Source organism: Aulostomus chinensis, chromosome 4 (genome assembly GCF_037954235.1).
Source record: "Aulostomus chinensis isolate RoL2024-O1b breed Wild chromosome 4, RoL_Achi_v1.0, whole genome shotgun sequence".
Taxonomy (NCBI): domain Eukaryota; kingdom Metazoa; phylum Chordata; class Actinopteri; order Syngnathiformes; family Aulostomidae; genus Aulostomus; species Aulostomus chinensis.
The window spans coordinates 1,647,528-1,661,412 of NC_141323.1; the positions used below are offsets into that span (position 1 = coordinate 1,647,528).

General features: G+C 40.7%; 2 protein-coding genes across 2 annotated transcripts; one reads left to right on the forward strand and one right to left on the reverse strand.

The window, feature by feature from the left end:
- The first annotated feature begins 598 nt into the window (after positions 1-598).
- Positions 599-6,387, forward strand: LOC147262261 (uncharacterized). The gene is made up of 4 exons (XM_086200989.1): positions 599-759; positions 2,965-3,762; positions 3,861-3,893; positions 5,513-6,387. The coding sequence occupies exons 1-4, from the start codon at positions 744-746 to the stop codon at positions 5,560-5,562; spliced, it is 897 nt and encodes a 298-aa protein (XP_086057115.1). The 5' UTR covers positions 599-743; the 3' UTR covers positions 5,563-6,387.
- Positions 6,388-6,391: 4 nt separating this feature from the next.
- On the reverse strand, positions 6,392-13,727 carry osgep (O-sialoglycoprotein endopeptidase). The gene is made up of 12 exons (XM_086200987.1): positions 13,470-13,727; positions 12,668-12,787; positions 12,455-12,574; positions 11,982-12,157; positions 11,772-11,867; positions 11,634-11,683; positions 11,462-11,540; positions 11,275-11,340; positions 10,127-10,217; positions 8,916-8,991; positions 7,481-7,579; positions 6,392-7,364 (listed from the first exon to the last, which is right to left on the reverse strand). Exons 2-12 carry the CDS (start codon positions 12,780-12,782, stop codon positions 7,325-7,327), a joined length of 1,008 nt encoding a protein of 335 aa, XP_086057113.1. The 5' UTR covers positions 12,783-12,787; positions 13,470-13,727; the 3' UTR covers positions 6,392-7,324.
- Positions 13,728-13,885: the final 158 nt, after the last annotated feature.

Consider the following 13,885-nt stretch of genomic DNA (forward strand, 5'->3'; position numbering starts at 1 on the left):
CATAAAGTACAGTTTACCAGACGCAGCACTCTGTAGAGCACTCAAGGATGTAACATTTATACTGATAAGTCTCGCCAATTAACCATTTTCAGACCAGTTTGTAAGAGCAAGACAAGTCTCAGCAATACATCAAAATGTTTTCAACATGATAAAAGTGCAATAATTTGTTTTCAATGGCTTCATAACATAATAATAAAGATACATGTTTCCCTGAGAAACAATACAAAAGATCCACACATATGAGTTCAATTCTATCCAAAAGTGAACACTTGAGTCTGTGTTTATTTCATTATCAGTATAATCTTGCATTTTCCTCCTTACTTTGAATTCCATGCACATCTCTCTTAACTGTCTAATTCATGATAAAATTGGCATTTGTTGTTAATTACAATATAATAATAAATGTCTTTCCATATCAAGTAAATGTATTACTCTGTTTTACCCTTTAGTATATATATTTAAAAAATGCAAAAGTATGTTGACTTTTAAAAAACATTCTGCAACTTTAATGACGTTCTCCAATGTCATACTATTTCAAACTAAATACCCGCCGTTACGATTCATTCAACTTCCCTCTAAGTTTCGCGCCGGACCGCTTATCTGCTGGGACTTCCTTTTCCACCCACATTGGCGTGTCGCTTCCGGGTGGCAGCGAGAATCATCCAGCAAGCCAACGTTCTTTTAACGCTGTACACAAAAGTTATTCAACGCTTTAGCCTCAACGAGACGGTAAACTAAAAGACATGCATATCAAAACAGGTAAGTTTGTACAACTTTTGGATATAGCTTACCGCAATTTCTCACTTTCGAAGTTGTTGTTTTGCTGCCTTCTCGACGGTGTTAGCATCGGTGCTATCGGTATTGCCAGCAGCCTGTTCACGGCTTTGAATGGGTTGTTACGAAACTTTGACTGTGGCTAACATGCTAACTAGCTATTCGCTTCTCTAAAATTTAACAGCCGCGAAGACTGTCGCTCTAGACACGGTTTAACATTATACATGTTGTAATGTTGGCGTTACATGAGTGTAACCGTCGAATGTGTTTCACCATACCATGACGGTGCTAATTGAAGTTTGCTAACACCGGCGCTGACACTGAAGCGCATTGCTGTCTGTTTAGCTGCCAGCGCCGAATACAGGAACCGTACTATGGTTTTGTTTTGTGGTTTTTGTTTCTTCACATAAGATCGTCAAGTGAATTAAGTATTATGAACATCGACCTCAACGAGAGTTTTTTGAACAGTCGTGATAATGGCTCGAAATCTCAGTTACGGTTTATAAGAAGATTAGTTTTTTTGTTTTAAAGAATTCAGTCACTGTTGCTCGCTAGGGTCTTTGAAAAGCGGCGCTATCGAACGCTCAGGAGCACCATCGGGGAGGGTGTTCTCATGGATCTCATTTGCCCCAGCAGAATTTTCCAGTGTGATGTTGAAAATTTTCATTATGTACTGACCTGTCTGTCTTCAACCATGTACAGTCAGTATATCTGAATCACTGAGAAAATTAATCGACGGGCGGATTGTAGACGAGTATCGCTCATGGATGGGCTGCACTGTCGCTAAGTAGATGGTCTCGGGATTTCAATTCCAAACTTAAGAACGGATTCCAGTTGCATCTTAGAGGTGCAGTCTGATTTAAAAAATATAGAGAGAGAGTTTCAGTAGTTTTTAGTGTAGATATTTTCTGTCTGTTCATGATTTAAAGTCATTTAAAATGACACAAGAAAAGAACTTGGAAGAATCAGAGGTGAGGCCTTCATGTTGTCATGATGATCAATGGTCCAAAACCCTAATATTCAACATCTTGGGATTATCATATAGATTGTACAGTGGTGAATGATTTAAATTCTGTTCATTATTTGGAATCAGTGATTTTTTATTTTTTTTTTAGATTTCATCCGCACATCAATATTTCACTTATTAAGTTTGACATTTTAATTCAACTCCTTGAAAAAGACACTGGCGTAGAAATTCTGACAGCTTGCCGGCCATTTTAAGTCAGCATCAGATTCTCTTTTTCAGCCAACATTCAACGCTGAGCCCCTGGGTTTTGTGTATAAGTACAAAGAACAAATTTCAATGAAGGCTCAGTACATCACAACAGAGTTTGTCAAAGAACAGTTAGACTCTGAACCTTTTATTATCACATGTAAATGATTTGTCACTACACAGTCAACTCCGGAAAATAAAGTTTACACAATTCCTTATTATACCAATAAAAAGTTTGCGTATTACTATACCTTGTGTTGTCACAACTACTTGTTTGCGCATGGTTAACCCAGGAAACAAGTGGTGACAAGGGGATTGTGTTATTTCAAACCCTAAAAGATACCCGTTTTGCATGTGTAAATTCCAGATTATTCCGTGCTCTGGAAACAAAAGTGAGATTTCGCATTTTATGAACTTCATACAAAAAAATCAGCACAATAATAAGGCTGTTATTTAATTATGGGCACAGTAAAGAGGTATCTGATTTTTACTTTTGAATTGGATTTCTTAAAGAAATACTTCCCCTTAAAGTCTGTTTTGTCTTGAAGTACTCACAAGTATGTGTTCTTAGTTCACAAAATGTTTTTTTCCTGATGCAATATTGGAGGGAATATCTGCAGGATGTCTTTGCAGCATCATGATTTATACATTAATGGCATTTCAACACAAATTGCAGGAGCCTTATTCGGTTATTTGTGTAGCCTTTGCTTGGTCACAGTTACCCTGTAGAGTAGAAAACCTAAAGTGGTTCAGATTGTTTTTTTACCAAGGCAAATTACATTTTGGGTGAAATATTTGCTTTAATTTCTCCAGTTGTGACTGCTTAGCGTGCTTGAGCCACTCAGCAAATGTGAGAAAATCAGTTTAATTCAGATTCTGTTTCAAGAATATCAGTTTAGTTTTTAGCGCTGCATGCTCATCAACTGTTGGTGTGCCCGACAACACATCTTTGAGCTACATATAAATTCCTCTTTCAGGTACATGGGAAGCCAGCAACACTGTATGTGAGTCAGATACCCTGTGTGACCCAGCAGTCCTTGTTTCCGCCACCAACGCCGAGCCACATATTCGTAACCGCCGCCTGTCCCCTGGCTCAGGTAACTGTGGAGGTGGTGGGGGTGGAGGCTGCATCTCTGGAGGTGACCAACAGACCCAGCAACTGTCACCTGAGACAGACCTGATTGGACCCGGTCCCACGCACGCGTTCAGCTACCGCAGAGAAAAGGAACGCAAAGGCCAGCAGCACAAAGGCCGTAGCGTCCGTAGGGAAAGCCAGAAAGGAGTCTACCGTGTAAGCGACCGACCCCAAAAGGTTAACCAAAAGGACAGGTGGGTGGAGGACAGTCTTTCACTGCTCAAGCCTCCACCTGCCTTCCCAGTGCAGGACAGCCCAGCCAAGCTGCAGCCTGCTGTCAGCTACGCCTCCAAGGTGAAGGCGGGATCCACAAGTGGCACACTGGAGGAGGATCGCCCCGCCATTGGTGTGCTGCTACAGAACCAATGGGGCCTCAGTTTCATCAGCGAGACGAGGCCCGCCACAGAGGCCTCTGGCCTTCGTCCCGCTGCCAGCTCCCTTCCACCTCAGCCCACAGACACTCAAGAGTCAGTAGACCTGTCACTTGAGACAGTCCTGGCAGTCCAGCCCCCCGAAGAAATGCCCAGTCTAGTCGCTACCTCCATCACCCCTCCCACGCGCCCTGAGGTGGATGAGAGCAACGGGAAGCTGCTGTTAAGTTGCCGCCATCTAGTGGAGGCTTTGAACTTTCACAATAGAGGTGAGCACTGAAGGCACAATGCATCTGCCTTTACTACTGGGAAGTAAACATTTTCCTTACTGGTTGAACCTATTTAACTTTTCTTTTTGCTTCCTCAGAATGGAATGCTGTCTGCAACAAACAGAAAAGAGGTGAGTTGACTTGAAAGAACTGGGTAGGGCCACTTTGGTACCACATGGTCAATATCTAGAACTCTTGTCTCTATCCTTTTTTTTAAAGAAAAATTACTCCAATGAAAAGTTAAAATTAACCTTTAAATGTTTTTTTTAAATCAGCCACCATTTTGAAATAAAAAAACAACATTTTTTGTGGGGGCACAACAAAGAGAGACAATAGAAATTTTAAAATATGGCTTGCAGAAATGGATAATGGATATTGCTAATAATTTGATCCTCTACTTCTTAAAAATCCTCTCGTGAACCAACATGAGTAGTCCTCAAACTCCTCCTTTGCTCTGTGATTATGAGACTTGTAGTGTAAGAAGTAGTTGGGGAAACATGTATGTATTTCAGCACAGGAAAATAAGACCAAAAATAATACAAATTATACTATCTGAAACAACCCTCTGGCCATTCAAATTTAGTCACCTGAGTTTTCAAGATGCACGTAAATGAAACGGTGTTGGTCGGGGTAGATTAAAGGGTTTACGAGGTGATCCTTCATGCAGCATGAATGAACGAATACATGCTTGCAGCATCACTTGTTTTACAGTCTGTCATCAGTGCTTTACACATAGATGCACATTAACCCTTAAGTGTTTCAGTTTTTAAGCAGAGATGGGCGAGATGACATGTCCACAAACTAAAAAGCTCAGAGGAGGTGGGCCTTTGGGGAGAGTGAGTGGGTAGTGGCGTGTCTGTGTGGCAGAAAGAGAGCACACTTCCCAAACTCGAGTTTATCAGTCACTTTTGACAGCCACAATCTAACGCTACATTGCTAGTGAACCTCTGTGAGAGGTCACGCTGCCTCTGCTCCTCTCCTGGTGATACTTTGAGCAGTTTACATGCTGCACACACATTCTCAGTTGATTATACCTGGCAGCAGCCACTGAGCTGACTTCGTCTCGTCGCTGAAGGATTCCATCTTATCCCCCCCTTAGACTCACCTGCCACAGTGGTTGCTTCATTTATTAAATTTAAAATATCAACCTCATTCCCCTGACGTGTCAGTAGTTTGTCTACACTAAAAGAGTAATAACACTTGTTAATTCAAGGCCAGGAGAAGCCTGGCGTACTGGTAAAGGACAGATGAGTGGACACGTGGGTGCAGTGAATAAATAATGTCATAAAGTCACGTGTTTGTCATCATGGCTGATGCAAGACTTCTTCCAAGAACATGTAGCGATGGTATTAGTTCAAAAGTTCCATCAACAATCCATTTTTTTTATCCTCCTGTTTATTTTTCTTATACATCTGCATTAATTTGAGGTGTGACTGCTGCTCTTTTTATTCCCTCATCTCACTGCACCCTCTCCAGTGGTAGGTGGGAGAATTAGTGTGCCATTTAATGCTCATCATAATAAGCAAACACTCAATATTCACAGAAGCCTAGTATGTGGAAAAATGTATAAATGTGTTTTCTTTTTAAGTACTTCTGAAAATTTGGTTTGTTTTTAAGAGAGCATTTTTTTGATGTAAGCCTGAAAACAGGACATTGTGATTTAAACAGCAATCAGTTTAGTGAAATGACTGAATCTAATCTAAGTGTTTGAATACATTCTTGTCACTGAGATACTTGTTTTGTGTTTCAGATCCAAAAAGGGTCGTCTGGTACAAGGACGCCCAGGAGCACCCAGCCTAGCAGTGTGAGAAGCCCAAAGCGTACATAAACATGCACACAATACACACCTACATGCACATGAAAACGCATAAATACAGACAACATTTTGAGTCCCCTTTCACACACACTGCACTCAGGATGATGTCTTCATGCAAAGCCACACTGAGACACTTTGGACTAACTCCTTTGAGATCTTACAGCAATGGACTTTTTTAACGCCTTACAGAAAGCCTGCCTTAATTAATCAGACCTTTTGTTTCCATCACCTCATTCAGATTTTTTAGCTTGTTTGCGTAGCTGGTCTTTTTTTTTTTTTTTAAACAATCTGAGGAGCTGTAATTTAATTTGTCGTCCCCCCCCCCCCCCCCTTTTGAAAGCTGCAGTTTTATCAAACGTTGTCCTCTGTAAAGCGAGTGGTCAATCAAGCACTTTGTTTTAAAAAAAAAAAATCTGTTGTGACCAATCCCTGTGTGTGTGACAGAGAAACCTCACAGGATGACCCCACCCCTCCTCAAACACTCAATTCTAATCAGAAGAATGCCTCGTTCCTTCTTCAGTTTTACTGTTATTGTATGCAGAGGACTTGTGTATGTTCGGTTTACAGAGGGGTGTAGTCAAAGGCACAGTAGAGTTCACCCTTTACCCCTGTAAGATCTTAATGCTGTTGTTTTGTTGTTTTCTTCTTCTTTGTTTTTATTTGGTTCCTAATTTGGTGAATGTTGCTCATGAATCCATAAGGGAGCTCACCATGTTCAGTATGTTGAATTTTGAAAAATTATTGAATAAATTACACTGGAGGAGGAATGTAAGTGAACAGTATTGCTTAATAAAAATGAATAAACTTGACTTTTCAGGCTTTTATTTCAACATGGGTTCATCGTGTTAACTAATATGCAGTCAAAGTAGAGACAATGGGTTGTAAAAAATCATTCTCATCAGTGTCCCTGACAGTGCAATAATCAATGTTTAACACAACGTAAAAGGGACCAACTTTTTGGGAAATACACTTCTTGTTCATCTTCTTCAGAGCCAGGCAGACTGGAAGATAAGTATCCTCTCCTGTGTGTGAGCTGTGATGCACAGACATCAGCTGACTTAGTGAGCTTAGCGCCGTGAATGGTAGTGGGTGGGACATGCAAATATACCTCTGTCGAGTTATCAAATATGCTTTTTTTTTAATGGTCTTTACTTGGATAAATGTAACTGGTTGTACATAATGTTACAAATCATTTTAATGAGATTTTATTTAATCAGAAAAGACAAGTAAGCTTACTAGTGAACAACTCATCTCAGCTCCTTAATGTGCACACAGGGAGGAGGGCAGGTATTTTTAGAGGAGGAAAAATGGCAGCACTAAATGACTGTACTGCCATCAAGGTTCAACATGGCAGTGTCCCAATCTGAATGTGACACTAAATCTTTCTCCTTCGCTCCAACTTTGTTTCCAGTTACTGGCAGAGAACATGCAGTGCAGGGCTTGGCAAACATGCTCCTGAGAGCTATCTGAGGGAGGCTGATCTCATCATCAAAGGTTCAGCTTGCAATGTTACTTCAACCACCACTACTCACAACAAGAGTGTGCGTATTTCCCCTGTGTGTGTGATTGGCACATTATTGCAGCAGTGGTTTTCATCCACACTGCCCGGTAACAAAACATGAGGTTGCCTCATGCTGCTTTCACTAGATGTCCATCGTGAGGCTGGAGAGGTGGCCTCATTTAAACAGTCGAATGCAAAAAAAGTTGGAGTGTCACTGTCGAGGTCAAGAGGCGCCACTCGTGCCATCAGTCCCTCCACGTCACCTCCACTTCATCTGTTCTGAACCTACAAAAAAAGTTGTGTTCAATCTAACTCTGTTGACTGCTCCTACCAAGATCATAAAGCAGGCAGGTTTTAAGATGGCAGTCTTTCGCCACATTAGAAAAGTCAAAACTCTGAACCTTTGTGTTATCCATGAGTCTTCCAGCTCAGTCACCAGGCCTGACCGAAACATTTCCCAGCCGGCTTGAGCAATCATCGCTCCGTTGTCGATACAGAATCTGCAGCATAAAATGTGAACTGTGTGTTATCGGAACTGAACCTGAAACTATATTCCTGACAGACTGCAACCCCGGTTCAGGAAAGAAAAGATATTCAGATATTCCCCCTGGAGACTGATATGGACCCTTTTGTAATTCTTGGAGATTAGTTGCCGTGGATGTGTTTTGCAAGTCATTCCAGTTAAACTCTTCACTGTCAGATAATCCATCATCGGGAACTTCATGTTTTTAAGGCTCAGTGTGCTCTAATTTGGCACAAACATCCAACTGGACCCAAGGATAAACTGAAAGATTTTGCTTAACAAAAGTCACTTCAACTGAATGCCTTTTTTCTTATGGTTTTGGTAGGGTTTGAACAATACCCCATTGATAAAAAGATAAGATCATCACTTATCAGTTTGACTGAAACTGTGCTAAGACTCAGGATTTTAGTAGGAATGGTAATTCTTGCATTCAATTATCAAAAAGTCAACATATCAATAAAAATTAGGTTATTTTTCATGTTTTTGCTCCCTTGAACACAGTGTGCTGTGACACATTTTAATTGGATACCGCACTTGGCCATCGTACCACTTTGACAATATCCTAACACTGGAGATTAATCTGTGCTTGTTTTCAATGTATCAAGTGTCAACATGTCATGTCAGCAGCGTCGCTCAGAGTGATGCGAATACTTAAAATGAGCAGCAACTGCAGCTCATCTCGGCTTTCATGAACTGGCAGGGAGGTGAGTGATGAGCTGGTGGCCATTGTAGACATTTAGAAGTTAAAGAGCCGGACAGGTTTTTGCAGGCTAAAGGCAACATCACAATCCATGAGTATCTACTTAGTCAAGTCAAGTTAATTTTATTTGTCCATCCATCCATTTAAATAACACCTGTGAGTGAAAGAAATTAATAAGTAAGTAAATTAAATGTTATAGTTTAGAGCCTTAAGTATCCTTGAGCAAAATACTGAACCCTGAATTGCTTCTGATGGCCCAGTGACGGACTGGTGACCCATCCAGGGTGAACCCCGCCACTCACCTAATGTCAGCTGGGATAGGCTCCAGCCCCCTGCAACCCTTAACCGATGAGCGGTATAGAAGATGGATGGATGGATGGATGGAGGGATTGATAGTTAAGACCCTTTTCCCCATGTTCGTCCATCATCGGGGACATTTGATATTAGAGGGTGGGGTGGGTGTCACACCCCCGTTTCTTAAATGATTACAAAAATTCACAGTTTCTGAATACCAACAATCCTCCGGACTGCTGGTGGTGGGTGTGAAACAACAGTAAACTCACTTTAACCTAAATGACAATGTTAAGTGCTGTGTGTGGTTAGACTGGCCTACCTCTCATCTGTGGCAAACACTTTGGCTCCTCTCTCCTTACACATCACCCCCATCATCTCCTGAAGACGCAAGTTACCTGCCAGTGAATCACACACACACACACAATGCCACAGCCGCCCTAAATGAACCAAAATCATATTTTTTATGTTTTGGTATTTAGTATGTAAAAGATCTTTACCAAAATTATATTTTAATGCTAAAATACAATTATAATAATTTATAGAAAAGAAGACAAAATAGACATGATTATATCTTGAATAAGATGTCAAATTAGAGCGTTTTAGAGGTTGAATGTTGTGCTTGATTAATTTCTGACTTCTCAGAGAAGCGCAGCGAGCCTGCTTAAATTGTCAGTTTGAAATTCCTTGTTCCTGCTCGAAATGGTAAAATGCTGAGTGCTCACTGAAAATTGAACAGTCGGGATTAAATCACTTCATGATGCTGGATGGTCTCCGATACAAATAGGGGAAGACACAGAGTTCTCACAGTGTGGTCAAGTGTGCTTTGTAGTCAATTGAAGAGACGGGTACTTACAAAATGCCCCAAAGAAGCGGCAGGAAACAAAAGTTTACTGAAGCTGATGTCAGACACCTCAAAACTTTAAATACTAAAGACAGAAGGTTAGACCACTGCTGATCTTCAGGCAGATTTGAACGCTCCTTAAGAAAGTCTGGATTGAGAAAGTCTCTGCAATGGCGGTAAGCAGACGACTGGTGGAACAAGCCTTAAAAGGAAGAATCGCTGCTATGAAGCCGTAATTGAGGCCTGCAAACATCCAGAAACGCCTCAGATTTACCAGGGCGCACGAACGCTGGACTGTTGATGACTGTCTTCACTTGATGCAGGGGATCAAGTGAACTTCATCACAGAAAGTGAGTAAGCGTTCTATGGTGCCACCTAGTGGATATAGGAAGTGAATCGCATACGGTAGCCTGCTCCATTTTATAAATCTAAGTTTTGTCATCTTTCACCTCCCCTCACCTCAACAGAACTGCTAAATACCCCGACATGCCTCTAGTTTTATGTTCAGATTCACCTTTCTAACCATTCTCGTCTAAAAATAGAAGGTATAAACACACATTTTTAAAGTGAACATTATACCTTATGGGTGAGACATAAACTCCCTGAATGGTGGTTCCAAGGAGGAACCAGTCCCCACCCCACATTTACTGCTGGTATTTTTATTACTGCAGGGACATTTCAGTACTTACAGCCGACACCCCCGACAATGAGAACCTCCTGGGAGCCACAGTGAGCCATGGCCCTCTCTGTGATTTCCACCAACATGGAGAACACCGTCTCCTGCAGGAAGGGAAGACAATGTTGTTTGACGACATTGTTCTGTGTAGGTTGAAACTTCTACTTTCAGAACTGCACCCAAAGTCAAAGCTTCATACCGTCCGCGTGGAGTGTCCCACCATGACTTTCTAGTTTTGGTGACTTGCTGAAGGTGTCATTTTTGTACCTTATTGTTAACAGGTCTAACGATGCATCCTTCCCTCTATTATCTCCACAACTCTTCAGATAGCTGATGTGAAACTTGTTGCTGGTGCCTCAAGGATATGCAGCACCAAGTCATTTGGATGATCGGTTTTAATTTTTATTCTAAAATGTCACAGTTTCCAAGTTGGGAAGTTGTTTTCCTAAATTTGCTTTGCTCATTAGCTAGGAAGTCATATGGTACACTAGTAAGATGAAGCACTGCTGAAAATACTGAGATATTACTTGGCTTGACACTCTACATGGACAGCTGTAACCATTAATACTATATTTACATATGTGTTCAAAAAAGAATATGGATTAAAAAATATACCATTAACCAAACATGGACTTTTGTCTGCCATATTCATGATGTGTTACAAAATTATCTCAGTTCTCCACTTATTTTTCTGAAATGAGAAGCCGTTCATGTGAATTTTCACAAATGCAACATTCGACCTTCAGCCATGTTTTTCCCTGATAAGAGGCAGGCTATGTAGCGGTGATAATATCACGTGGTGATTGGAAGGCTTTTGTGTCCTGTGTTCAACTCAATTTACTGTATTTTGAGAATAAAGCCAGTGATCAAAAGGGCTTTGATACACGTGACATCACACACCCCAAAGCTGTACCCCACTGGTCAAACAAGGGCACTGCACTAGTTTAAGTAAATACTTTGCTGTCTAGAGTCTGAGTACAGGTTTAGGCTTTTATTTGGAAAAGTAATCTAATACTTCAGCTCGATGTGACTTTCAAGACATGACTCCAGTATGGGTTTGTTTGGGGGAAAAAAAATGCAAAAATGTGTGAATTTCTGCAACAGTAATTGACCATTATGCACAGTAGCACTGTAAAAACCCACTATAATGCTGATTTTTACCTGCAGGGAGAAGCACAAATCCTCCGCTGTACACTGACCAGAGCTCAACATCTTATTAGCAGCTTCCTATGAAGAGGAAAGAACTGTTAGGATCATGAGGACAAGAACTAGACCTGGAGTCAAAAACTAATATCAGTTTTCCTCATTGAACTCAAAAACATATGGTCACATTTAGAACACCACTCGCCTCGATGTAGGATAAAATCCCTGAAAATGACACATCCATTCCTTTCACTGTATACGGCAGCTCTACGTACTGACTCCCCCTGAGAGCACGAACAGGAGGCAAAGTCAGTTAAAACACACACCCCATCTTTCCCCACGCGTGTAGCCAGTGCGCATTTAGTGTCATCACTCACTTCTTAGCCATCTGTTCAATGTTGTAGCCTGGACTGGGGTCATTGGAAATCTGAAAGGAGAGATGGGTTGAGCCAAAGTATGAATAAACAGCAGTAAAAAGGTGAACATGTTCTATAATGGCTACGATGAGTACACACCTTAATGACTCGGGCAAACCTGTCCAGACAGTTTCCAACAGCGATGTCGATTGTCTCCCCAAATATTCTGTACCTCCGCTCAGAGTATGCGATGACCTCCACATTACAACATGGAAAACATTTGTGAGAGACTGTTCTGTTCTAAACAAGAATATCCCATTCATGTCGGTATTGTTCCTCCAAGGATAAGGCCTATACACAGAAACTAACCTGTGTGTTCCCTCCACTAACATACAGCACAGTGGGGTTGTTGGCTTTGGTGATAAGTCGGCCCATCTCAATATGACCGATGCAATGGTTCACTCCAAGGAGCGGCTTACCCCACAGCTGAGCGACTGTTCGAGCCACTAGGGCTACTGTCACCAAGGGGGCACCCATTCCTGGACCTGAACCAGGAGAGATTGAAGACCTAAGTCAATAAAACTTCACCGATGTTAAAAATAAATTTTTAAATATGAGAACTTTTTCACTCTTTCCTTTTAACCCCTGGACCTATATATGGTCATAAAGTAAATGCTGGGAACAAAATAATACTAATCAAAATCAGTACAACCTCTATTTAACATGAAATATAAACAGTCTTGAGCCTAATCTGGGATTACCATTCAGATAAAAATGCAGTGTAATCCTCTTTTTTGCTGTTCTTGTTCTTCTATGTGTTTGGATGTGTTTGCTTCTGTTACCTTTGGTGTAGGCCACACAATCAATGTCTGAAGGCTTCAGCCCTGCTTGTTCCAGGGCCTCCTTCAGAACGGTCAGTATAACAGCTCGGTGGTGTCTGGCTGTATCACTTGGCATGAAACCTGATGGGTCAATTATTATGCTGTCAACATCAGTGGCAAGATTATTACCAAGTGTAGGAGTGACAACATGAGTGTTCTAGGAGATTGCCATGCCTTGACCAGGAGGGGTAATGTAGGTCCGTCTAGGATTGGAAAGCACTTCACCATCCCTGATAATTCCAATACCAATCTTGTTGGCGCTGCCTTCAAACCCAATTACTACAGTCATAGCGGCTAAAAAAAAAAAAGAAAAAAAAAAGACAAGTTAGTAAAGAGAAAGCAAGAGTAAACTCCATTGGCAAAGTGCCACAGTAAATCTGTTTGCGGTATTAAGCAAACTATCTTCCAAAAATACACTATTTTATGCATTTCTGTAAGGAAAAATATGAAGGATTAATGCCAAAGAGTAAAATTACCTATTGAATCTGTAAAAACTATAAATTTTAACAATAAATCAGAACTTACTAAATCAAAATATTGATCTTCCACGTAAAAATATATGAATGTCATCTTATTGATTTACTGACTCGTTCGATTATCTCATGATTTAACAACTTTTGAGTTACATCTTTTTGAGTTTGAAGATATACATTTTGAATCTAGCAGAAATGGGCTTTCCATCCATTCCAGAAGAGGGCAACCGCTTACAAAGCGTATGTTATCGAAGGACCTTTATTTCGGTCAGTTCGGCTTATAATTTTAGCACATCAGGAAATAACGAAGATAAGTTAGACTACCGTTAAAATATATTTTAAAATACGCTTCCCCATAACTTTCTTGATACTTTCTAAAATATACAACCCATATTTAGCAAAGCCAATACTGAGAATCATGGGTAGCTGCTATGCTAGCAGTGAAAGCAGACCTTTTCCTAACACTTTTGAGCGTTAAATAAAAAAAAATTAAAAAGGACTACCTAGCTGGTTAATTTTATTTTCTTGTCGGAGCTCAAACAAATCCAGATTCTTCGTAGTTACGCTTAGAATCTTATTGTTGTCTTGCTTCTGCTAACTTCCATCAAGTCAGCTCCTCCATGAGAAGCTGACAGGACCCAAATATTGGAAGCCGTCGATTTCGCCAAAAACTAAAATTTTATTGAAATCCACGATATTTTTCATTCAAGCATACCTAAGTAATGTGTTCTAAAGGCTAACGTTAGGAGGCTCAAGACTAGTCCTTGAATAATACGCTATTGAATTTTTAATCAGGCACAAGATGGGCGTCACTAAGTACAACCAGCGCGTGGCTGAGAATATTTGCCACTGAATGTGATGTGTGTGTTTAACCTAATTTGCGCGAACTGAACATCTGGAAACCTACTATATTTGTGGG

Coding starts and splice junctions, on each gene's coding strand:
- LOC147262261 (XM_086200989.1), top strand. Junction 3,763..3,860: donor TTTGAACTTTCACAATAGAG/GTGAGCACTGAA, acceptor TTGCTTCCTCAG/AATGGAATGCTGTCTGCAAC. Junction 3,894..5,512: donor CTGCAACAAACAGAAAAGAG/GTGAGTTGACTT, acceptor TTTGTGTTTCAG/ATCCAAAAAGGGTCGTCTGG.
- osgep (XM_086200987.1), bottom strand. CDS start 12,782: ATGACTGTAGTAATTGGGTTTGAAGGCAGCGCCAACAAGATTGGTATT. Junction 12,158..12,454: donor TTGTGTGGCCTACACCAAAG/GTAACAGAAGCA, acceptor CTCCTGGTTCAG/GTCCAGGAATGGGTGCCCCC. Junction 11,341..11,461: donor GGATTTTATCCTACATCGAG/GCGAGTGGTGTT, acceptor TCCTCTTCATAG/GAAGCTGCTAATAAGATGTT.